The sequence below is a fragment of the Mandrillus leucophaeus genome, unplaced genomic scaffold, assembly GCF_000951045.1.
Source record: "Mandrillus leucophaeus isolate KB7577 unplaced genomic scaffold, Mleu.le_1.0 Scaffold448, whole genome shotgun sequence".
Classification (NCBI taxonomy): domain Eukaryota; kingdom Metazoa; phylum Chordata; class Mammalia; order Primates; family Cercopithecidae; genus Mandrillus; species Mandrillus leucophaeus.
In genome coordinates, this window is record NW_012104787.1 from 1827551 (window position 1) to 1854883 (window position 27333).

Here is a 27333-nt window from a genome sequence, read left to right on the forward strand (position 1 = left end):
TTTCCTTCTAGTATGTTTAAAACTAGTTGAACAATCTGGGCCAAAAGAGAACAACTAACATTTGGAATATTTTTTCCTTTTTTTTTTTTTTTTTTTTTTTTTTTTTTTTGGTGTGTCTGTGTGTGTGTGTGTGTGTGTGTGTATTTTTTTTTCTTGTATGTATGTTTGTGACTTTTTTATTTTTTATTTTTATGTTTTTTTTTTTAACATTAACACTTGTTTTTTTCAGGGAAGGACAACCATAACCCACCCTAAGTTGCAACATTCCTTTCATAAGTTGTTTCATTATGATAGTAGATTGTGTTGAACTATAGAAATTAATTTGTTGTGTATATATCCATCTGGGGCAAGCTGCTGTGGAATGGGAAGCAGAGGTGTGGAGCTTAAATACAGTTTCCTTTAAATTAACAACATGTTAATGACATGTACCATGCTCCTTGAATATAACAGTTTTGTCACATTTAAAAGAATGTTTCAGGCCGGGTACAGTGGTTCACACCTGTAATCCCAGCACTTTGTGAGGCCGAGGCGGGTGGATCACCTGAGGTCGGGAGTTCAAGACCAGCCTGACCAACATGGAGAAACCCCATCTCTACTAAAAATACGAAAACAAAATTAGCCAGACATGGTGGCGCATGCCTGTAATCCCAGCTACTCGAGAGACTGAGGCAGGAGAATCACTTGAACCCGGGAGGTGGAGATTGCGGTGAGCTGAGATCGCACCATTGCACTCCAGCCTGGGCAAAAAGAGTGAAACTCCGTCTCAAAAAAAAAAAAAAAGAAAGAAAAGAAAAGAATGTTTCACATTGACCTCAACATTGGAGTAAAAGCATAAGGGTTTCTGATTGATAAATTATATATCACCTAAGAACTGGTAAATAAATTTTGTTCAATTTCATTGATTTTCAACAGAAGCATATTTCATAATATTACAACTATGATAAATTATGATAATCAATAATTAACAAAGGTTATCAGAAACAAATGTAAATGTTATGTAAGGATTTCTCTATTTTCTTCCCATTAATATATATACATACTAAAAAATTACTGTAATGGAATACTTAGTTACAACTTTATTAGTTGAGTTTTTATTATTATTCTAGTCAAGAGATATACTAAATGCCTTAATATTAAGGGCCAATATTTACAACTAAATATACAGTAACAAATTTCCATATACTGATTTTTAAATACAAATGAATAAAAAATCACCTTTGGTTTATCTCTGTGTAATTTGCAATATTGTACCCCAAATTTTTTTCTAGAAGTCAGTTCTTTCTTTAAGATAAGGAAAAGATAAATAAAAAAGATGAAACAAGTATAAAATTTTTACTAACATGTTATGACATCTGAAATACTAATATGTAAAGCCTTTGCTCCTAGACCTCAGGAGCTTGCCCTTTAAATATGTATATCTGCCTATTCATGCTATAAGCCCTAAATTACTGAGTTTATGCTCTTTCTACAGGTCCAGTCCAGGTGCAGCAGCAAGGAGAACATTCTCAGAGCCAGTAAGTATTTTACCATTTCTGGTGGGCTGCTGAACCAGAGCTTATAAAGCTAAAAATGATATTTTGGTGAAAAAAAGAAGAAAGCAATGGGGAACATTTATGTGACTAATATGAATATTAGGGCTTTTACCTTGTAAAAATATTGCCAGTATCAATATATTAATAAATATTTCCCTTAATCTAATTGTTTTTGCAAGCTGACACCAGAACTTTGATACACTCCTAGGAGGGTAGGAATGAGCTCCTCTGTGACGCTGAATCTCTTTAATTGTTTCACTGCCAAAAGTTATTTGAAAACAAACTAACTGAAAATAATAATAATAATAATGTACATTCCTGAAGAGAAGCTAATTCTAAAAAAAGAATATGTGGCTCCCAAAAGGGTACATCATAATCATTTTGTGAATAGGAATTTCTGACGTATCATAACTTCACAGGCAGCATGTTTTAGAACATAGAACCCTAAACCAAGAGTAAAGAATCCTCTATCCTCTATTTTATTTATTGGTTTGATCACTAATAGCGTTAACTCAGAAGTCATTTAACTTTGTATATCATTCATTTTTCTATCTTATAAAAAGGAACTATAATAGGTTTTCCTTATCTGTATCCTTGAAATGATGTCATTGAAAATTGTGTCTTAAAAGATTTAGGATCCTAAGAAAAAAGTGCTGTATAAATTCTAATTGTTTTATTATTGTTCTTTATAACTTAATAGCTGAATTACATCACCCTATCTTCTTCCTGATCTTTATCAAGAGAAGTACAGGGGAGTCATACTGAAATAGGTCTACTGATACTCATGCCACTGGGAGTTTTAGCAAATTGAATGATTTCTATTTCTAGCAGGATATCCGCATTATTTTTGTGTTATACTCCTGGTTATGGTTTATTACACTGAAAGGATACAGATTAACATCAGCAAAGGCAAAAAGATACATAGGGCAGAGTCCAGAAGAAACCAGGTGCAAGCTTTCAGTTGCCCTCTCCCAGTGGAGCCATATGGACATTGCTTATTTCTCCCAGCAACAGTGTATGACAGAATGCATCAAGTATTGCCAAGCAAGGAAGCTCACTGAGCCTTAATGTTCAGGGTTTTTATTGGGGTTGGGTCACATGGGCACAGAGTGCTCATGTGACTGATCTTTATTTCACAATAAAAAAATAGAGACCTTCACAAAGGTAAAAATTCTTGGGGTTTTTTTGTGTAAATTTTTCCATTTTTGTTTTGTAAATCTGTTATCTTAGCTCCAAACCCTTGGGCAAGCACAATTATTGCTCACCCAAGACCATTATATTGGCCAGGCACAGTGGCTCACACCTCAAAGAAATAAATTCCTCTGAGTCCCTTTGAACCTCCAATTTAGGGCATGGAGAGTGTTTCCAGTTGTTACAGTGAGGTGAGTCTCACATTAGATTGAACTTTGATTTATTTTCTTTGAGCTCTCCAGTTGCCAACTGTATTTTGTCTCCTAGGAGTAAGGAATCCTTTTTAGGACACCTTTGATAATCTAAATTTGGAAATGCATTTATCCTTGGTGAAAATCTGTCTTATTACCAATAACACTTCTATTTATCTCTGTCTATCCTTGTCATTTTCTGTTATATCTCTGTAAGGGGTAAGTTCATAAGGAAAAACATAGACATAGGCCTCAGTAAGTATTTTGCAAGCTGGCCCTGAAAACCAAGTTTCAGGTTTCTTGTAAGACTGGTGTCCTTTAGATAAACTTTGCCCTGGGTCATTGATCAACCTATGAGAACCTTCCTTGTTCTCTTTCTGTTTTGTTAGTGAGAGTCTTGCTATGGAAGAATTATAGTAAGCACCCTAAGGAATTTTTGATATGAACAAAATTGTTTATTTAAAAGGAGCCTGAGAATAAAAAGGAAACAAAATTGCAAACAATTAATGAGCTAGAGTTTTGTATTGGTTTGAAGAAATATCCCAAATAAAATCAGATTGCAAAAGTACTTCCATAAGAAATTCCTTGGCCAAGGCAAAATAAAATGTAATAAACTTAATGACTCTTTTACATCCCTGAAAACCAAATCTTGGCCCTAATTAAGAAGATACCTGGGTCTCACTGGCTATTGCAGACAATGAGTTCCCAACTTTTTTGAAATTGCCATGCCATTATATGACTTAACCAAGTCCTTAGAAACTGAACCTCTTTCGTGGGCACCAAATGTGAACAAGCTCTTACAACCTCTTGCCTTGCTATATCCATCAATCCTAAATGATTGTATCACGATCTTTATCCATTCTTAATGAAGCGCCTATATTAAAAGATCTACTTTGGACCAAACTTCAAAATCTTATAAATATCCTGACTTTCCTTTCTGTGACTCTGACTCTAAGACTAAGTCTTTGTTGAAGTGGCATTTTTCCTTTTTAGAGTCAAACTCCCTATGTTAAAATCTTGATTTCTCTACTTATTAGCTGTGTGAACTTGAACAAGTGCTCAGTATCTCTATGCCTCACTTTCCTGATCTGTAAAATGTGGTAATAACTTATTCACAAAGGGCAGAAATTGTAAAGAATAAAATAAATAAATTTTAAAATGTGGTAATAAGATGATCTACCTTATAGATTGTTACAAGGATTAATTAGTATATTTATGCTAGGTACATAATCACTCAGTAAATGTTAGCTGATATTATTGTTACTATTACTACTGATACTAACAATTACTGTTATTTTCTTGATAATGATGATAATAACAAGGTTACTTTTTATTGAATGTTACTGTGTATCAAATACTTTTCTACATGTTTCATCCTACTTAATCCTCACATACAACAACAAATCCTGTGAGTAAAATTCTATTAATTTCTACATTAAATAGATAAGGAAATTAAAGATTCCAGAGTTAAATAAGTTGCTTGTGTAAGTAAATGGTATATGAGTTGAAGCCAGTATTTCAGACCTTGATTTTATAGCCCACATTTTTAACGAACATGCTGTGTTACCTACTTAATTTCAATAAGGCCTTCAAAACTCAATTCAATATTACGCAAAATAAGCAATAGATAAGAATAGAAATTGATATCTGGTATATCCATGGGTACTTATAAACAAATATCTGATTATCGGTGCCAAAATCATTTTATTACCACATATACTATAAAGATGATATGATACTAGTTATTGTCTTATGTCATCTTTCCACCTGTAATTCATTTCCTTCTGTCAACCACTTTATTTTTAATAAAGCAAAATTTTGTTATTTTTATGAATAACTGGTTTTATGCAAGAAATCAAGTAAACTAAAAAAATGTTACAGTGAGGAATGCCATATGTGAACTTATATTTCAGCACTTCAATACAGTGTTTTAATTGCTTTCTTTCTCCCCCACCCCGAGACAGAGTCTTGCTCTGTCACCCAGGCTGGAATGCAGAGGCATGATCTCAGTTCACTGCAACCTCCACTTCCCAGGTTCAAGTGATTCTTCTGCTCAGCCTCCCAAGTAGCTGGGACTACAGGTGTGCGCCACCATGCCCAGCTAATTTTTGTATTTTTAATAGAGACAGGGTTTCACTATGTTGCCCAGACTGGTCTTGAACTCCTGACCTCGTGATCAGCCTGCCTCAGCCTCCCAAAGTGCTAAGATTACAGGCGTGAGCCACCGTGCCCAGCCTTAATTGTTTTCTTAATGTACTTTGTTCAGCCTGTGTATAGGACAAGTGGTACATTTTCCTGGGATTCACTTTTATAGATTTTTTAAGTCTATTTTAATGGAATTTAGAATTTTTATTGATATATATTTGTACCTATTTATGGAGTACATATGATATCTTGATACATGCATAGAATTTGTAATGATCAATTCAGGGTATTTGGGATATCCATCACCTCTTGAGCATTTTTCATTTCTTCATGTTGGGAACATTTCAAATCCTATATTCTAGTTATTTTGAAATATACAATACATTGATGTTAACTATAGTCACCCTACTGTACTATAAAACATTAGAACTTATTCATTCTATATAACTGTATGTTTGTACCTTTTAGCCAACTTCTCTTTATCCCCCACCCCATCCTTCCCAGCCTCTGATAATATCACTCCACTCACTGCCTCAGTGAGGTCAACTTTTTTAGCTCCCACAGTTTAATGAAAAGTTACAATATCTGTCATTCTGTGCCTATCTTACCTTCACTTAACATGCCTTCCAGTTCCATCTGTGTTGCTGCAAATGACAGAATTTCTACTATTTTAAATAGTAGTCCATTGTGCATATATACCACATTTTCTTTATCCACTTATTTATTTATGGACACAGTTTCATTCTATATCTTGGCTATGGTGAACAGTGCTTCAGTAAACATGGGGGTACAGCCATCTCTTTGATATGCTGATTTCCTTTCCTTTGGATATATACCCAATTGTAGAATTGCTGAGTTATATTGGTAGTTCTATTTGTACTTTTTTGAGGGAGTCCATAGTGTTTTTTATAATGTCTTACTAATTTACATTCCCACCAACAGTGTGTAAGAGTTCCCTATTCTCCACATCCTTACCAGCATTCATTACTTTTTGTTTTTTGTTTTTTATAGTAGCCATTCTAACTGGAGCCGGATTATATTTCATTATAGTTTTGATTTGCATTTCTCTGATGATTAGTGATGTTGGGCATTTTTTCATATACCTATTGGCCATAGGTATGTCCTCTTTTGAGAGATGTCTATTCAGCTAATTTGATTACTTTTTAATGGAATTATTTGGGTTTTTTCTGTTGAGTTGTTTGAATTCCTTGTATGTTGTGGATATTAGTCCCTTGTCAGATGAACAGTTTGCAAGTATTTTCTCCCATGTTGCAGGTTAACTCTACTCTGTTGATTGTTTCTTTTGCTGTGTGGAAGCTTTTTAGTTTGATATAGTCTCATTTGTCTGTTTTTCTTTTGTTGTCTGTACTTTTGAAGTCTTAGCCAAAAAATATTTGCCTATACCAATGTCCCAAAGTGTGTTTCTTCTGTGTTTTCTTCTAGCAGTTTTATAGTTTTTGTTCTTATGTTTAAGTCTTTAATCCATTTTCAGGTGATTTTTGTATATAATAAAAGATAGGCATCTAGTTTCATTTTTCTGCATATGGCTATCCAGTTTTCCCAGCACCATTTACTGAGGAAGATACCTTTTCTCTGGTGCATGTTCCTGATGCCTTTGTCAAAAGTTAGTTGGTTCCCTATTCTGTTTCATTGATCTATATGTCTGGCTTTATATAAATACCATGCTTTTTTGTGTACTACAGCTTTGTAGCTGCTATTGTTATGGTTACTACTAGTACTATAGTATTACTATTATTAGTATACTGTTGGTGCTTCTGGTATTATCATTATTCTTTGTTTTTGAGACGGAGTTTTGCTCTTGTTGCCCACACTGGGGTGCAATGACACGATCTTGGCTCACTGCAACCTCCACTTCCCGGATTCAAGTGATTCTCCTGCCTCAGCCTCCCAAGTAGCTGGGATTACAGGCATGTGCCACCACACCCTGCTAATTTTATATTTTTAGTAGAGATGGGATTTCACTGTGTTGGCCAGGCTGGTCTTGAACTCCTGACCTCAGGTGATCCACCTGCCTCAGTCTCCCAAAGTGCTGGGATTACAGACATGAGCCACTGCACCCAGCCTTATCATTATTCTTTAGAGTAAAGACATTGTCTTAAAATATCTACTCTTTTAATGAAGATACATTAACAGGTTGGAGTAACAAATTAAGCTTTAAAATACACTAGTCTTATGTAAATTTATCAGATAATTTGACTGCCACCTCTGAGAGCAGAGTTTTAAGCAAATGGGTGCATTTAGGACTACAATTAGGGTATAAGAGGAAGGGAAAGCCTAAAAGGAAGGCAGGTAAAGCTTGGGTACCTTTATAAATCACTCCCTCCTTAATGAAGTAATTATCTTTCTTGGCACTTCTGTCGTCTAGTGTTGCTTTTAAACTATCTGTTTGCATTTTCTCCAGCTTCTTTGGTAGCTTTCATGGTGTTTTTTGGGTTTTTTTTGTTTTTTTTTTTCCCAGTCATTAAATATCAGTATTATTCAGACTTCTCCCATAGATCTTCCATTCACATTCACACTCTATATTATGCATGAGCAAAGCCATCTATTAACAAGGCTTTCAAATAAACCAAATCTGTAACTCCAATCCCTATCTTCTTCCTAAACTGCAGATTTTTTTTCCAATTGTCTGTTGTAGATCTTTTCTTGAATATTACACAAGTATCTTATACTCAACATGACTAAAACTAAATTTATAATCTTAATCTACTCTTCTTCCATATTTCAAGGAGTAACATCACTAGCCACTGATTTGTCCAAAGCAGAAATCTTTAGTGTTTTTTATTCCTCATCCTACAAGCATTTTTATCATTCTAAAATACAAATCTAAACCTATCATACTCCTTTAATAACTTTAACCCTTTAATGGCTCCTTATTGTTCTTGCATAAAGGCCCAACTCCTTAAAATTGCTTACCAATGGCTTCTGCTTATCTCTAGGTTTACCTGGAATGCAGTACACCAGCCATATGGACATTTCAATTTGCGGATAGTTCCCTCTTTCCCAAAATGTTGATTTCTCATTTCTTCCAAAACCTGGATAACTCCTACCTATCCTACAGTTCTTTCAGGAAGCCTTCTATCACCTCCCAAATCTGAGCAAAGTGCCCCTCCCAAGTTCTTTTCTAGTATACTGTAGTTTCCCTAGTTTATTGCAAGCCTATTTACAGTGTAGTGCTTTTCTGTCTTCTCCACTGTCCCCTCTACTCTACCCTAAGCATCTTGCAAGACCTCATCTATCTTGTTCCCTGATACTGTTACCAGAATCTATCACCATGACTCTCTCTCAATAAAAGTTGATTGGATGACTGCATAAATAAATGAGAGAAAGACCTTGAGCAGACAGAGCAAGCAAAAGGCAGCAGAATATGCTAAATAAGAAAACCGTATGGGAACAGAGAAGGAAAACAATGAACATTAGCAAAAACTCTAATGTTAATTTATTGAAAATACTGGGGTTTTTTTGTTTGTTTGTTTTTTTAACTGCTCCTTCTCTTCAAATTATCTCATATATTCACTCTGGCCCCTATCCCTTCATTCATTCTCACTACTGCCACCCAGGTTCTGGACTTATTACTACCTCTTGCCTGGAGTATAAATCAGACTTTTCAGTCTTATACCCCTTAATTTGTCATAGATGGACAGGTCTTCTGGTTAATTTTCTTACATCTTACTATTAAGAAACATTAATTTTTATCTTTTTTATTATTCCCAGGAAAGAGGATTTTGAAATAATCCTTGGAGAAGTATGTTAATTTCTTGTACCTCCTATTTTTAGAAAAAAAATTCTTATCTCTTGCTACAACCTAATCCCTTATCATCTTGATTGGCATTCACAGGATCTGATAATAGCTGCTTACCATCATTTAGATTATCTTTCTTTTTGTAAGTAAAGATAATTAGCAATTGACTTCCATAAATATTTATTGAGGTACTGTTTATAAGCATTATCTCGACTTTTTAATCTAATCTAAGTAAACCAACTTTATTCAATTTTTTTTACTATATCCTCATGTAGTTTATTTACTAGGTTCTCAAAATTTAAAAAGAAAAAATTTTTTAGAGATTGGATCTATGTTGCCCAGACTAGATTTGAACTCCTGGGCTCAAACAATCCTGCTGCCTCAATCTCCTGAGTAGCCATCGTGCCTGGCTCTCAAATATAATTTTTTTACTTGTGAAACCTAAATTCCCAAAGTAATATTCGCTATTCAGTTTAAATTTTGTCTTATTTCTCTTATTTTTCTCGGTTATCACCTTTTTATTTTATATGAAAAATTGCATCATTCATTACTTTGAGTTAGGCTTTTTACCTTCCTCATTGTCAGCATTGTAGCTGGTATTGCTAAGAAACATTAAGTTAATAGATAGGATGCCCCAACCCTCATATCCTCACAGAGACACCAACTTAACATCAATATATGGTCATAATAGCTTCATGAGAACTCCAGAAAACAGGTAGTTGCAATATCCCCAAGCTGGCACAAAGTCAAGAATAGCCACATTGAAATGGGTAAGAACTGTTTTACTTTACCTGTGATAGTCCCTCCTCCAAGTCAGCATAGCTTAGCATAATAAAGAGAAAACACCCTACTCATGGCTTCTTTCAGTGGGGGAAGAGTGAAACATACATGCAATATTCTAGCTTTTCAGAAAGCTGCCCAAAGAACTGCTTTCTGTCTCACTGCATTGACGAAACTACCACAGTTTGAATGCCTGAGGGCTGCTGAAAGCCAGGGAGAGTGGAGGCAGCTTGCTGTAGTACCACAAGGCCTACAGTGCCAACACAGGTGCCAGCACCAATCAGTGCAATCTGGAGAAAGTGCCCAATTCTTGACTTTTCACCCAGGAGGGAGAGAAGAGTGGAACATGCATTAGGTGTTCTGACTTTTTGGAGGGCTACGAAGGGAATGGTTTCTCTCTTGCCTCACTGGGGTGGTAACAGAGAGCTGGCATACTTTGGATGTCTGCGCACCACTGAGAATAAGGAACAGTGATGGCTTGCTACAGCAGCACCACAGAGCCTACAATGCTGCAGACAAACACCATTGAGAGCAAGAGATTGCAAGCTCCTGACAGAGAAACCTGCAAACCTCTCTAATTGGGAAATTACATACACAGACCCAGAGAAGTCACACTCCCCCGCTTTCAAAAAGGTTTCAGAGGCCCCCTCAGAATTTCTAGCCAGGTTGATTGGTGAGAATGTCCCCTATATAAGGCCCGTCTGTAAAGACTGGGAGACATGGTTGTTTCTCAAATGACTAAAACTCAGCAAAATATCAGAAGATCAAAGTAATTATCTAGAAACCAACTTCAAAGAAACAGAGATTTATGATTACCTGGCAAATAATTCAAAATAATTACCTTTAAAAAGGTTACTGATCTAAAAGAGAACACAAATGGACAACTAAACAAAATCAGGAAACCAATGAATGTACAAAATGAAGATTTCAACAAAAAGTTAGAAACTATTAAAAAAGAACCAAAGAGAGATTCTAGAGCCAAAGGATACAATAACAGAATTGAAAAATTCACTAGAGGGGTTCAACAATTACTGGAGCAATCAGAAGAGAAAAGCAGCAAAATTGGAAGATAGCTCATTTGAAATTATTGTTAGAGGAGCAAAGAGAAAAAAAACGGAACAGAAAAGTAAAGTAAAGAAAGCCAAAGAGGCCAGGAGTGGTGGTTCACACCTGTAATCCCAGCACTTTGGGAGGCCAAGGTGGGTGGATCACTTGAGTCCAGGGGTTCGAGACTAGCCTGGCCAAAATGGTGAAACCCTATCTCTACTAAAAATACAAAAATTAGCCAGGCCTGGTGGTGCACACCTGCAATCCCAGCTACTCAGGAGGCTGAGCCAAAAGAATTGCTTGAACCCAGGAGATGGAAGTTTCAGTGAGCCAAGATCACACCACTGCACTCCATCATGGGCAACAGAGTGAGACCCCAACTCAAAAAAAAAAAAAAAGAATGCCAAAGAGATTTATAGAATGCCATTATGTGGACCAGTGTATACATTATGAGAGTTCCAGGAGAAAAGGGACACAGAACTTATTTGAAGAAATAACGGTCAAAAACTTCCCAAATTTGATGAAAGAAATGTACATCCAGACACTTGAAGTTCAAAGGATATAACTAAGGTGAATCTAAAGAGACCCACACTAAGACATGTTATAATCAAACTGTCAAAAATCAAGGGCAAAGAGACAATCTGAAAGGAGCAAGAGAAAAGTGACTCATCATGTACAATGAAGTTCCCATAAGAATGTCATTGGATAAATTTTACCAGTCAGAAGGGAGCAGTATGTTATATTCAGAGTGCTAAAGGAACAAAATCTGCCAGTGAGGAATACTGCACCCAGCAAAACTGTCCTTTCAAAAATGAAAAAATAAAGACTTTCTCAGGCAAACAAAACCTAAGGGAGTTCATCACAACTAGACCTGGCTTACAAGAAATGCTAAGGAGAGTCCTGCAAGTTGACATGAAAGGGCCCTAGACAGCAACATGAAAGTTTATGAAAAATACAAAGCTCACTGGTAAAGGAAAAAATATATATATACGAATTCATAAAACTATATTACTATAATGGTTATCCAAAGTAGAATTACATGTAAAGCACATGTAATTCTGGATAGAATTTAATAGACAAAAACCTAAGGTATAACTACAAATGACTGTTAATGGATAAATTATATCTAAAGATGTAATTTGTGACATCAAAAACACAATGGGGATGGGAATGTAAAAGAGTAGACTTTCATGTATGATTGATAGATTGTTCTGTTTCCTGTAAGTCTCATGGTAATTACAAAGAAAATACTTATAGAAGATACAGAAAAGAAAATGAGAAAGTAATGAAAGCATATTAATAATGCAAAGGAAGACAGCAAGAGAGAAAAAGAGGGACTAAAATAGCTACAAGACAGACAGAAAACATGTGCCAATAATAAGGCTTTTAAATGTAATTGGATTAAACTCCCCAGTAAAAAGACAAAGTGAATGAATGGATTAAAGAAACAGCATGCAATTATATTATGTCTACAAGAGACTCATCCTTGATGTAAAGACACATATAGGCTGAAAATGAAAGGACAGAAAAAGATACTACTTCATGCAAATTATAACCAAAAGAAGCAGGGGTGGCCATACTTATATTAGACAAAGGTTAAACACTGTCACAAGAGACAAAGAAGAATATTATATTGATAGAACAGAAATATATAACAATTATCAATTAAAATCCAACTAACATTACAGCACTCAAATATAAGAAGTAAACATTGACAGGATTGAAGGGAGAATAGACAATAACACAATAATGGCAGGAGATTTCAATATTCTACTTTGAATAATGGATAGAACAACCAAAAGGATTAATAAGGAAACAGAGAATTTGAACACTGTCGACCAATTAGATCTAACAGAATATTCCACCCAACATACATGGAATGTTCTGTAGGATAGACCACATATTAGGCTAGAAAACAAGTCTTAACAAAGTTAAGAAGATTGAAATCTGTGAGATATCTTTTACAATCTTAGTGGACTGGAACTAGACATCAATAGCAGTAGGAAAACTGGAAAATACACAAATATGTGAAAATTAAATGAGACACTCTTGAACAACCAGTAGATCAAAGAAAAAAATCATGGGAGAAATTAGAAATATCTTGAGGCAAAAACATAACACACCAAAACTTATGAATTGCAGCGACAGCAATACTAAGAGAGAAGTTTATATTAGTGGCATGTACTTTAATGAGGAGGAAAGACCTCAAATCAGCAACCTAACTTTTTACCTCAAGAAATGAGAAAAAGAGTAAACTAAATCCAAAGTTAGCAGAAAGAAGGAAATAATAAAGATCAGAGCAGAAATAAACAAAATAGAGAATAAAAATACTAGGAAAAAAAACGATGAAACTAAGAGTTGGGTTTTCTAAAATGCCAACAAAATTGACAAACTCTTAGCTAGACAAAAAAAGAGAGAAGACTCAAAATAACTAAAATCAGAAATAAAAGAAAAAAGAAAAAAAACAAAACTAAGAGTTGGGTTTTCTAAAATGCCAACAAAATTGACAAACTCTTAGCTAGACAAAAAAAAAAGACTCAAAATAACTAAAATCAAAAATAAAATAAAAGAGACATTGCAACTGATGCATCAGAAATACAGATGGTAAGAGACTACTCTATACAATTATATGCCGACAAATTGAATCACCTAGAAGAAGTGGATAAATTCCTAGAAACACAACCTTGGTGTTCAGTCACAGTCCTGGTGACTGAATTATGGAGAAATAGAAAATCTAAACATATCTATAACCATTAAGGATATTGAATCAGTAATCAAAATCCTCCCAATAAAGAAAACCTCCTAATAAAGTAAAACCCATGACCGGATGGCTTCACTGGAGAATTCTACCAAGCATTTAAAGAATTGGTACCAGTTCTTCTCAAAATCTTCCAAAAACTTGAAGAAGAAGGAATGCTTCTAAAATAATTTTATTAAGTAACATTACCCTGATACAAATAGAAAAAGATACAACCATAAAAAAGATAGCTGATAAAAAAAATTGATGCAAAAATCCTCAACAAAATACTAGCAAACCAAATTGGATTATATACTTCAGCCATGTGGGATTTATCCCTGGAATGCAAGGATCGTTCAATGCATGAAAATCAATAAATGTAATATGCCACATTAACAGAACATGGAATGAAAATCACATGATCATCTCAAATGATGCAGAAAATGCATTTTAGAAAATTCAGCAACCTTTCATGATATAACAATCAGCAAACTAGAAACGGAAGGAAATTACTTCAATATAATAAAGGTCATTTCTGAAAATCTCATAACTAACATACTAAATGGTGAAAAACTGGAAACTTTTTTTTTTAAGATCAAGAAAAAAGCAAAGATGCTCATTTTTGCCACTTCTCTTCAGTATAATCCTGGAAGTTCTAACCAAAGCGGTTATGCAATAAAAAGAAAGAAAATGCATCCCAACTGGAAAGAAAGAAGTAAGATTATCTCTGTTTCCAGATGACATGATCTTATGTAGAAAACTCTGAAGATTCCACTCATATACATACATACACACACACACACACACACACACAGAGAGAGAGAGAGAGCAAAACACTGTTAAAGCTAATACAAGAAACCAGTAAAACTGCAAAGTACAAAGTCAACAATAAAAAATCAGTTGAATTTTATACACTAACAGTGAACAATTAACAATCTGAAAAAGAAATTAAGAAAATCCCATTTACAATAGCATCAGAAAGAATAAAATACTCAGGAATAAACTTAACTAAGAAAACGAAAGACTTCTGCAGTGAAAACCACAAATCATTGCTGAATAAAGTTAAAGTCACAGTAAATGGAAAATATCTGGATTCATGGATAGAAAGACAGAATATTGTTAAAATATCCATACTACCCAAAGGAATCTACAAATTCAATGCAATCCCTGTCAAAATCCCACTGACTTTTTATAGAAATAGAAAGTACCACCCTAAAATTCATACGGAATTTCAGAGGTCCTGGAACAACCAAAACAATCTTGAAAAAGAAGAACAAAGCTGGAAGTCTTACATCTCTTGATTTCAAAGCATATTATAAAGTTACAGTAATCAAAAAGTTTGGTACTGGCATAAAGACAGACATGTAAACTAATGTAACAGAATATAGAGCCCAAAAATACGTGTTCATGTATATGGTCAAATGATCTTTGAAGATGGTGCCAAGAGCATTCAATGGGGAAAGGACAGTCTCTTCAATAAATGTTGTTGGGAAAACAGCTATTCTCTTTGCAAAAGAATGAAGATAACCCTTATCTTATACCATGCACAAAAGCTACCTCAAAATGGATTAAATATCTAATAGTTAAGTCTTATAAGTCTGAAACTATGAAACTCACAGAAGGAAATATGCAGAAAATCTTTATGACATTGGAATGGGAAACGATCTCTTGGATATGATACCAAAAAGTACAGACAACTTATACAAATGTAAACAAATGAGACTACCTCAAATTTAAATATTTTGTGCATCAAAGGTCACGATCCACAGAATGAAATGGCAGCAACAGAATGGGAAAAAGTAATTGCAAATCGTATATCTGATAAGGGGTTAATATCCAGAATACATAATCCCTACAACTCAGCAACAAAAAAATCAAATATTCCAATTTAAAAATGGGGAAAGGACTTGCATAGACATTTCGCAAAGAAGATACACAAATGGCCAACACACATATGAAAAGCTGCTCAATGTCACTAATCATCAGGGAAATACAAATTAAAATCACAATGAGATACCACCTAACACCCATTAGGATGACTACAAAAAAAAAAGAAAAGAAAATAACAAGTATTGGTGATAATAGGGAGCTATTGAAACCCTTGTGCTCTGTTGGTAGGTTTGTGAAATGTTGCAACTGCTACAGAAAATAGTATGGCATTTCTTCAAAAAATTAAAAAATAGAACTTTCATATGATCTGTCAATGCCACTTCTGGGTATATATCCAAAAGAATTGAAAATAGGATCTCAAAAAGATACTTACACACCTGTGTTCATCATAGCGTTATCTACAATAGCAAAGATATGAAAGTAATCTAAGTGTTCATTAACAGATGAGTGGATAGGCAAAATATGGCCTATTTATACAATGGAATGTTATTGAGCCTTCAAAAAACTAAAGAAATCCTGTCATATGCTACAACATGGATGAACCTTCAGGACATAATGCTAAGTGAAATAAGCCAATCACCAAAACAAAACTAATACTTCATGGTTCTACTTATATGAGACATCTGAAGTAATTGAACTCACAGAAAGTAGAATGGTGGTTGCCAGGGGCTGAGAGGAGAGGGAAATAGGGAATTGTCCAATGGATACAGAGCTTCATTCACACAAAATGAGAAGCTTCTAGCGATCTGTTGTACAACAATATGCACATATTGTTAATTCTGTTAAACTTTTTAACATAATTTAAATACTTAAAAATTGTTTAACAGGGTTACAAAATGTATATAGATTAAGCATCTGGAAAATGTATTAAAAAGTTAAGTTAATCATTGATCATAGAATTATCCTGGAATGGACATATATCGTCCTTCAGTGTCTCTTTGATATGTATGTTACCATTCTATGTGTAACAAATGAATTACTGATTCCCATTATTAGATTCACCACCTACATACCAATGGCTTTCTATTTTAAGCCTGACTTCTCTTCCAAGCTCTAGACTCTCCTTGCTGTTGCATACTGGAATCACCCTTTGATGTCCTGCTGGCATCTCATTTCTTTCATCAGAAACCAGATTTAGAATCCTTTCCTCCAAATTATTCCTGTATTGTTCTTTTATACAGTTACACTCCCACTTACTCTAATAACTAAATTTGAAATCTCCTCATGATATTTACCATCTCCTTCTCAAAGCATAGTCAGTCAGTCATAGAACCCTCTGCTGCAGCTCTTCTAAATATCCTTTTTCTCATTCCTGTTGTAATAGTTCAGGCCTTCTTCATCATTCTCCTTTAGGATTGCAGTAGCATAATAATTGCTCTTCCTATCTTCAATCTCTTGCTCCCTGACAGTCTTCCATCAGTCAAGTATTACATTATAAAGTACATACTGCTTTTCTACTGAAAATCTTGAATGGTTCTCCATTTTCCATAGTACTAAGCCTCCAAAATTTATACTGAACTGAATTGACCAGACTTATACCTTATATTTCATCCTCTTCACCTCCAACCTCCAGCCTCATTGGGCAATTTTGCATTCTCTAAAAGTACTTTCAGATCTCTGTAATTTTGTTCATATTTTCTCCAGTTTCATATGTTCTTCCCCTTTTTCTCATTGTTTAAAGCCCCTCTTAATTGTCTCCCCCTCTGTAAAGCCTTGCAGTTTGTCCCATCAGAATTAGTTGTTCCTTTTTCTTTGTTATCTTGCAGAGTATTTTGTTTGTACTTTAAAACATAAGCATACGCATAGTCTGTTATTTTTTTCCTTAAAACACAGCCTGATTTATGTGTTCCTTGAAAGACTGTGTAAGATAGGAATCTCATCTTGTTTATTTCAACATACTCCCAGGCCAGGTGCAGTGGCTCATGCCTGTAATCCCAGCACTTTGGGAGGCCAAGGAAGGAGGATCACTTGAGCCCAGGAGTTCAAGACCAGTCTGGGCAATATAGTGAGATCTCATCTACCAAAAATTTAAAAATTAGTTGGATGTAGTGGCACATGCTATAGTCTCAGCTACTCAGGAGGCTGAAGTGGGAAGATTCCTTGAGCCCGGGAGGTGGAGGTTACAGTGAGCTGAGATCAATCCACTGCACTCCAACCTGGGCAACAGAGCAAGACCCTGTCTCAAAACAAAACAAAACCTCACTCACTGTGCTTAACAAAGTGCCCTATATTGACTAGAATAAAGTTTGAAGTTGTAAGTAGTGTTTGCTTATCTATACAACCCTTCTGCTTTGTCAGTCTATATAATCTAGACTGTACTGTGTGCATAACATCTTTGGACCTTGATGTTAAGGCCTTTTTTTCTTCGTCAAAGAGGTGATAATCTAGTTAAGAAAACAGACATGTATATAAATAAGTATAATTACAGTGAGATATGTGGTTAATATAATATGCAATTAAAATCCTAAAAATTGAGTATTTTATAGTACCTCAGTGCAAAAATAGTCATACATGCATTGTTTCAGAAAGGAGAGACTATTAATGAAAGTGATTTTTGAAATTTTGAAATAATTTCAAACTTCGGAAATGTTACAAGAATAGTATAGAGAATTCCTGTATATCTTTTATCCAGACTCCCCCAAATGTTAACATTTTGTCACATTTTCTTTATCATTTCTCTCTATATATTAATATACATATTATCCTAAACTACTTGTGAGTAAATTGCAGACATGATGCCTCTTTACCCCTAAATAATTTAATGTGTATTTCCTTCCAAAAAAATCTGGAAGGGTGGCAAATAAAAAAGACTTTCTCTTACATAACCACAGTACAATTATGAAAATTAGGAAATGAACATTGCCACAATACTATTATGTAATCTTATTCAAGTTACATTTTGACAGTTTTTCTAATAATGTTCTTTATAACAAAGGAGACAGCATTCTTTTCTTCTGATCTAGGATTCATTCCAGAATCATGCATTACATTTAGTTATCCTGTCTCTTTAGACTCTTTTAGTATGGAACAAGTCTTCAAGTTTGTCTTTGTATTTCATTGCCTTTATATTTTTGAAGCATACAGGTCAGTTATTTTGTACAATGTCCCTCAAATTTATATTTTTCTCAGGTTTCCTAATGGTGTAATTCTGATTATACATTTGATCAGGAATATCTCAAATGTGATGTTGTATCTTTCTCAATGCATCTTATCAGGGGGGCTCATGATGTCAGTTTATCCCATTACTGGTGATACTAACTTTGATCACTTGGCTAAAAGGGTGTCTGCCAGATTTCTCCACTGTAGTTAATGAGTACAGTTAATAAATATCTTGTGGGGATATAGTTTGAGACCAGACAAATATGTTTTGTTTTTCTTGAGGCTTTTACCTTCTAGTCTTAGCATTAACTGATGATTTTTCCCTAAACCAGTTATGACTAGCAGGTTGCCAAGTGGCGATTTTCTAATTCCAATATTTCTTCATGTAACAGTTGACCTTCTGTTATAAGGAAGAATTTATTCTCAGGCCAGCATATTTTCAAAATGAGAAAGGCGTCATAGCTCTACTTTGGGCCTTATTGGTATTTGCCCAAAATGCAAACACTTTCTTTTTTTTTTTTTTTTTTAATTATACTTTAAGTTCTGGGGTACGTGTGTAGAAGCTGCAGTTTTGTTACATAGGTATACACATGCCATGGTGGTTTGCTGCACCCATCGGCCCGTCACCTACATTAAGTATTTCTCCTAATGTTATCCCTCCACTAGCCCCCCACCCCACAACAGGCCCTGGTGTGTGATGTTCCCGTCCCTGTGTCCATGTGTTCTGATTGTCCAACTCCTACTCATGAGTGAGAACATGTGCTGTTTGGTTTTCAGATATTGTGATACTTTGCTGAGAATGATGGTCTCCAGCTTCATCCATGTCCCTGCAAAGGACATGAAGTCATCCTTTTTTATGGCTGTATAGTATTCCACGGTGTGTATGTGCCACATTTTCTTAATCCAGTCTATCATTGATGGGTTGGTTCCAAGTCTTTGCTAGTGTGAATAGTACCACAATAAACATACGTGTGCATGTGTCTTTATCGTAGAATGATTTACAATCTTTGGGTATATGCCCAGAAATGGGATTGCTGGGTCAAATGGTATTTCTAGTTCTAGATCTTTGATGAATCGCCACACTGTCATCCACAATGGTTGAACTAATTTACACTCCCACCAGCAGTGTGAATGTGTTCCTATTTTTCCACAACCTCTCCAGCATCTGTTGTTTTCTGACTTTTTAATGATCTCCATTCTAACTCGCATGAGATGGTATCTCATTGTGGTTTTGATTTGCATTTCTCTAATGACCAGTGATGATGAGCCTATTTTCATATGTCTGTTGGCTGCATAAATGTCTTCTTTTGAGAAATGTCTGTTCATATACTTTGCCCATTTTTTGATAGGATTATTTGGTTTTTTGTTGTGAATTTGTTTAACTTCTTTGTAGATTCTGGATATTAGCCCTTTGTCAGATGGATAGATTACAAAAATTTTCTCCCATTCTGTAGGTTGCCTGTTCACTCTGATGATAGTTTCTTTTGCTGTGTGGAAGCTCTTTAGTTTAATTGGATCCCATTTGTCAATTTTAGCTTTTGTTGCCACTTATTTTAGTGTTTTAGATATGAAGTCTTTGGCCATGCCTATGTCCTGAATGGAATTGCCCAGGTTTTCTTGTAGGGTTTTTATGGTCCTAGGTCTTATGTTTAAGTCTTTGATCCATCTTCAGTTGATTTTCGTATAAGGTGTAAGGAATGGGTCCAGTTTCAGTTTTTTGCATAGGGCTAGCCAGTTTTCCCAACAGTGTTTATATTAAATAGGGAATATTTTCCCCATTGCTTTTGTGTGTCAGCTTTGTCAAAGATCAGATGTTTGTAGATGTGTGGTGTTATTTCTCAGGCCTTCGTTCTGTCCCATTGGTCTATATGTCTGTTTTGGCACCAGTACCATGCTGTTTTGGTTACTACAGTCTGACGTCAGGTAGCATGATGCCTCCAGCTTTGTTCCTCTTGCCCAGGATTGTCTTGGCTATATGGGCTCTTTTTTGGTTCCATATGAAGTTTAAATTATTTTTTTCAAATTCTGTGAAGAAAGTCGGTGATAGCTTGATGGGGATAGCATTTAATCTGTAAATTACTTTGGGCAGTATGGCCATTTTCACGATATTCGTTCTTCCTATCCATGAGCATGGAATGTTTTTTCCATTTGTTTGTGTCCTCTTTTATTTGCTTGAGCAGTGGTTTGTAGTTCTCCTTGAAGAGGTCCTTCACATCCCTTGTAAGTCGTATTCCTAGGTATTTTATTCTCTTTGTAGCAATTGTGACTGGGAGTTCTCTTATGATTTGACTCTGTTTGTCTGTTGTTAGGGTATAGAACGCTTGTGATTTTTGCACATTAATTTTGTATCCTGAGACTTTGCTGAAGTTGCTTGTCAGCTTAAGGATATTTTGGGCTGAGATGATAGGGTTTTCTAAATATACAATCATGTCATCTGCAAACAGAGACAATTTGGTTCCTCTCTTATTATTTGAATACCCTTTATTGCTTTCTCTTGCCTGATTGCCCTGGCCAGAACTTCCAATATTATGTTGAATAGGAGTGGTGAGAGAGGGCATCCTCTTATGCTGGTTTTCAAAGGGAATGCTTCCAGTTTTTGCCCATTCAGTACAATATTGGCTGTGGGTTTGTCATAAATAGCTCTTATTATTTTGAGATGCATTCCATCAATACCAGCTTATTGAGAGTTTTTAGCAGGAAGGGGTGTTGAATTTTGTCGAAGGCCTTTTCTGCATCGATGGAGATAATCATGTGTTTTTTGTCATTGGTTTGGTTTATGTGGTGGATTACATATATTGATTTGCGTATGTTGAACCAGCCTTTCATCTCAGGGATGAAGCCGACTTGATCGTGGTGGATAAGCTTTTTGATATGCTGCTGGATTTGATTTGCCAGTATTTTATTGAGGATTTTTGCATAGATGTTCATCAGGGATATTGCCTTGAAATTTTACTTTTTTGTTGTGTCTCTGCCGGGTTTTGGTATCAGGATGATGCTGGCCTCATAAAATGAGTTAGGGAGGATTCCCTCTTTTTCTGTTGTTTAGAATGGTTTCAGAAGGAATGGTACCAGCTACTCTTTGTACCTCTGGTGGAATTCGGCTGTTAATCCATCTGGTCCTGGACTTTTTTTGGGTGGTAGGCTATTAATTACTGCCTCAATTTCAGAATTTATTATTGTTTTATTCAGGGATTCAACTTCTTCCTGGCTTAGCTTGGGAGGGTTTATGTGTCCAGGAATTTATTCATTTCTTCTAGATTTTCTCGTTTATTTGCACAGAGGTGTTTATAGTATTCTCTGATGGTAGTTTATGTTTCTGTGGGATTAGTGGTGATATCCCCTTTATCATTTCTTTTTGCATCTATTTGATTCTTCTCTCTTTTCTTCTTTATTAGTCTCGCTAGAGGTATATTTTGTTGATTTTTTTTTTTTTTTCCAAAAAACAGCTCATGGATTCACTGATTTTTTTGAAGGGTTTTTTGTGTCTCTATCTCCTTCAGTTCTGCTCTTATCTTACTTATTTCTTGCCTTCTGCTAGCTTTTGAATTTGTTTACTCTTCCTTCTCTAGTTCTTTTAATTTTGATGTTAGGGTGTCAATTTTAGATCTTTCCTGCTTTCTCTTGTAGGCATTTAGTGCTATAAATTTCTCTCTAAACACTGCTTTAAATGTGTCCCAGGGATTCTGGTACATTGTGTCTTCATTCTCATTGGTTTCAAAGAACATCTTTATTTCTGCCTTCATTTCATTATTGACCTTGTAGTCATTCAGGAGCAGGTTGTTCAGTTTCCATGTAGTCATGTGGTTTTGAGTGAGTTTCTCAACCCTGAGTTCTAATTTGATTGTACTGTGGTCTGAGAGACTGTTATAATTTCCGTTCTTTTGCATTTGCTGAGGAGTGTTTTACTTCCAATTATGTGGTCAGTTTTAGAATAAGTGCAATGAGTTGCTCAGAAGAATGTATATTCTGTTGATTAGGGGTGGAGAGTTCTGTACATTTCTGTAGGTCTGCTTGGTACAGAGCTGAGTTCAAGTCCTGAATATTCTTGTTAATTTTCTGTCTTGTTGATCTGTCTAATATTGACAGTGATGTGTTAAAGTCTCCCACTATTATTGTGTGGGAGTCTAAGTCTCTTTGTAGGTCTCTAAGAACATGCTTTATGAATCTGGGTGCTCCTGTATTGGGTGCATATATATTTAGGATAGTTAGCTCTTCTTGCTGCATTGATCCTTTACCATTATGTAATGGCCTTCTTTGTCTCTTTTGATCTTTGTTGGTTTAAAGACTGTTTTATCAGAGATTAAGACCAACTCCTTGCAGCTCCTGCTTTTTTTTCTTTCCATTTGTTTGTTAGATCTTCCTCCATCCCTTTATTTTGAGCCTATGTGTGTCTTTGCACATAAGATGGGTCTAGTGAATACAACACACTGATGGGTCTTGACTCTTTATCCAATTTGCCAGTCTGTGTCTTTTAATTGGAGCATTTAACCCATTTACATTTAAGGTCCATATTGTTATATGTGAATTTGATGCTGTCATTATGATGCTAGCTGGTTATTTTGCCCGTTAGTTGATGCAGTTTCTTCGTAGTGTCGATGTTCTTTACAATTTGGTATGTTTTTGCAATGGCTGATACTGGTTTTTCCTTTCCATGTTTAGTGCTTCCTTCAGGAGCTCTTGTAAGGCAGATCTGGTGGTGACAAAATCCCGCAGCATCTGCTTGTCTGTAAATGATTTTATTTCCCCTTTGCTTATGAAGCTTAGTTTGGCTGGATATGAAATTCTTGGTTGAAAATTATTTTCTTTGAGAATGTCAAATATTGGCGCCCACTCTCTTCTGGCTTGTAGAGTTTCTGCAGAGAGATCTGCTGTCAGTCTGATGGGCTTCCCTTTGTGAGTAACCCGATCTTTCTCTCTGGCTGCCCTTAACATTTTTTCCTTTATTTCAACCTTGGTGAATCTGACGATTATGTGTTTTGGGGTTGCTCTTCGAGTATCTTTGTTGTGTTCTCTGTATTTACTGAATTTGAATGTTGGCCTGTCTTGCTAGGTTGGGGAAGTTCTTCTGGATAATATCCTGAAGGGTCTTTTCCAACTCGGTTCCATTCTCCCATCACTTCCAGGTACACAAATCAAACAGATTTTGTCTTTTCACATAGTCCCATATTTCTTGGAGGTTTTGTTCATTCCTTTTTATTCTTTTTACTCTAATCTTGTCTTCTATCTGTATTTTATTAAGTTGATCTTCAATCACTGCTATGCTTTCTTCCACTTGATTGATTTGGTTTTTGATACTTGTGTCTTCTTCACAAAGTTCTTGTGCTGTGTTTTGTAGCTCCATCCAGTCATTTATGTTCTTTACATTGGTTATTCTAGTTAGCAATTCGACTATCCTTTTTTCAAGGTTCTTAACTTCCTTTCATTGGGTTAGAACATTTTCCTTTAACTCAGAGGAGTTTGTTATTACCCACCTACTGAAGCCTACTTCTGTCAGTTCATCAAACTCATTAGTCTAGTTTTGTTCCCTTGCTGACGAGGAGTTGTGATCCTTTGGAGAAAGAGAGGTGTTTTGGTTTTTGGGATTTTCAGCCTTTTTGCTCTGGTTTTTCCCCATCTTTGTGGATTTCTCTACCTTTGGTCTTTGATGTTGGTGACCTTCGGATGGGGTCTTTGAGTGGACGTGCTAATCCTTTCTGTTTGTTTCTTTTCCTTCTAACAGTCAGGCCCCTCTGCTGCCAGTCTGCTGGAGTTTGCCGGAGGTCCACTCCCAACCCTATTTGCCTGGGTATTACCAATGGAGGCTGCAAAGCAGCAAAGATTGCTGCCTGCTCTTTCCTCTGGAAGCTTTGACCCAGAGGGGCACCTGCCAGATGCCAGCCAGAGGTCTCCTGTATGAAGTGTCTGTCGGCCCCCATTGGGAGATGTCTCCTAGTCAGTATACACTGGGGTCAGGGATCAACTTGAAGAGGCAGTCTGACCCTTAGCAGAGCTCAAATGCTATGCTGGTAGGCCCAGTGCTCTCTTCAGAGCCATCAGGCAGGGACGTTTAAGTCTGCTATAAGCCCCTGACTGGGGCTGCTGCCTTTTTTACATAGACAGTCTGTCCAGAGAGGAGAAATCTGGAAGTCTGGCCACAGCTGCCTTGCTGATCTGCAGTGGGCTCTGCCCCATTCAGACTTCCCAGCGGCTTTGTTTACACTGTGACCATAAAACTACCTACTCAAGCCTCAGCAATGGCATACATCCCTCCCCCACCAAGCTCGAACCTCCCAGGTGGATCTCAGATTGCTGCTGTGCTGGCAGCGAGAATTTCAAGCCAGTGGATCTCAGTTTCTTGGGCCCCGTGGGGGTGGGACCCACAGAGCCAGGCCACTTGCTTCCCTTGCTTCAGCACCCCTTTCCACAGGAGTGAACGGTTCTGTCTTGCTGGCGTTCCAGGCGCCACTAGGGTATGGGAAAAAAAGAACTCCTGTAGTTAGTTCAGTGGCTGCCCAAGTGGCTGCCCAGTTTTGTGCTTGAAACCCAGGGCCCTGGTGGAGTAGGCACAGGAGGGGCTCTCCTGGTTTGCAGGTTGCGAAGACCATGGGACAAGCGCAGTATCTGTGCCGGAGATCCTCAGGCTCAGACCCTCACAGCTTCCCTTGGGTAGGGGAGAAAATTACCCAACCCGTTGTGCTTCCCGGGTGAGGCGATGCCCTGCCCTGCTTCAGCTCACCCTCCATGGGCTGCACCCACTGTCAAACCAGTCCCAATGAGATGAACTGGGTACCTCAGTTGGAAATGCAGAAATCACCCGCCTTCTGTGTCAATTTCGCTGGGAACTGCAGACCAGTGCTGTTCCTATTCGGCCATCATGAATCCTCCCCCAATAGAAACACTTTCTAAAAAATGGTAATTTGGCCGGAGGCAGTGGCTCATGCCTGTAATCCTAGCACTTTGGGATGCCAAGGCAGGTGGATTACCTGAGGTCGGGAGTTGAAAACCAGCCTGGCCAACATTGTGAAACCCTGTCTCTACTAAAAATACAAAAATTAGCCAGGCATGGTGGCACATACTTGTAATCCCAGCTACTTAGGAGGCTGAGACAGGAGAATTGCTTGAACCTGGGAGGTAGAGGTTGCAGTGAGCCAAGATCGCACCACTGCACTTGAGCCTGGGTGACAGAGATAAGACTCCATCTCAAAAAAAAAAAAAAAAGAAAAAACAAAAATAAACAACAATAATAATAATTTGCTTACTTAATATTTCCAGAAACGATGCCTTGGCCCGTGTTTGTTTTGTTTTGTTTGTATTTTTTCTTTTTCTTATTTCTTTTGAGGTGAAGTAGAATTCACCAATTTTTAGGAAGATGTATATTTTCCCCAGGACATGTTGGCTGGTATCTTCTTCTGTTGTTAACTAGCACTTTTCTGAATCTCTCAAGGTATAGTGAGAGCCGGTTGATGTAAACTATACTTCATAACATCTTATTTTCTAGAAATCCGTAAGCGCTGCTGCTGCTGCTGCTGTTGTTGTTTTAAAAGCATACCCCAGCCGTTTATGGCATCAAAAGCATTATAAAATATGTGTAGTTATTTCTTGAGTACCCCCTTCCTCCTCCTCCTCCTGTCTCTCTCTCTCTCTCTGTGTGTATGTGTGTCTCTCTCTCTGTCTTTCTCTCTTTGTCTCTCTCGTCTGTCTCTCTGTCGGTGTGTCTCTCTCTCTCTGTGTCACTCCCTCTGTCTTTTTCTCTGTCTGTCTCTCTCTCTCCCTCCCTCTCTTTCTTTTTAAAATAAACTCAGGTAGATCTAATCCATTTCCAAGGCCTCAATTCTTAACTTTAGAAACCCCAGATTTCATCTCCATACAGAATCCTGTATAGAACTGGTGAGTTGATTTCTGGACTTGGATGCTCAATAGATATTACATATTAATAAAGACCCAACCCTAAAATCTGGGTTTGCTTCTCCCTTGACTCACCTGTGACCCAGACTTACTGTCTCAATAAATCGTACCACTGTTCACCTAGGATTCTGGGAGGGTTTTCCCAATCTGTATTTCCCCATGTCCTAAAGGACCCATGACCAAGCCCTGTCCGTTCTGTCTCAAATATGTATCTTTAAACACTTCTCTCAATTTCCACAACTACCCACAGCCCCTTGTGGAACAACTGGCTCTTTGAAAAACATCCCAGAAGTTGTTTCAGCTTTTCGCTATGAGGCCTAAACCTGAGGCCTAAGCCCCTCTCTGTCTGTCTCTCTCTTTCCATCTCCCTCTCTGTCTGTCTCTCTTTGTCTCTGTCTCTCTCCGTCTTTCTGTCTCTGTCTCTCTCTCTGTCTCTGTCCATCTCTCTCTGTCTCTCTCTTTCTCTGTCTCTCTGTCTCTCTTTCTCTGTCTCTCTGTCTCTCTTTCTCTGTCTCTCTATCTCTCTGTGCATCTCTGTGTGTGTGTGTATGTGTGTGTGTGTGTGTGTCTGTGTCTGTGTCTGTGTCTCTCTCTCCCTTCCTCTCTTTCTTTTTAAAATAAGCTCAGGTAGATCTAATTCATTTTCAAGGCCTGAATTCTTAACTTTAGAAACCCCAGATTTGATCTACATATGGAATCCTGTACAGAACTGGCAAGTTGGTTTCTGGACTTGGATACCTCATAGATATTACATATTAATAGAGACCCAACCCTGAAATCTGGGTTTGCTTCTCCCTTGACTCAGCTGTGACCGAGACTTAATGTCTCAATTTTTTTTTAAAGGAAGAATTTATTTAAATCATTTTTATATTTAGTATATATTCATAAATTCTTATTTTATTTTATTAAATACATTAAAATCTGCTACTATTATGATTTATTTTGATGATAAATTTATATCAGATTAGCCAAAGGGAGCTCCTCAGCCTTGTTCCAAGGTCTTTTGACGTGTTCCTATCATTATTTGAGCACATTTTTTACTGAAAAAAGTTGTGAAGAAAAAGTTGTAATTTCCCA

The 27333-nt window shown here is 36.6% G+C and overlaps 1 protein-coding gene across 8 annotated transcripts in view; it reads left to right on the forward strand.

Annotated features, from left to right (window-relative positions):
* The window catches only part of GPHN (gephyrin), a 767219-nt gene that overhangs the window by 581035 nt on the left and 158851 nt on the right, over window positions 1–27333 (forward strand). For all 8 annotated transcript variants that reach the window (XM_011994243.1, XM_011994246.1, XM_011994241.1 and 5 more), the window contains one exon: window positions 1472–1514. In XM_011994243.1, coding sequence (XP_011849633.1) covers window positions 1472–1514 — 43 coding nt within the window. The remainder of the gene's footprint in view (window positions 1–1471; window positions 1515–27333) is intronic.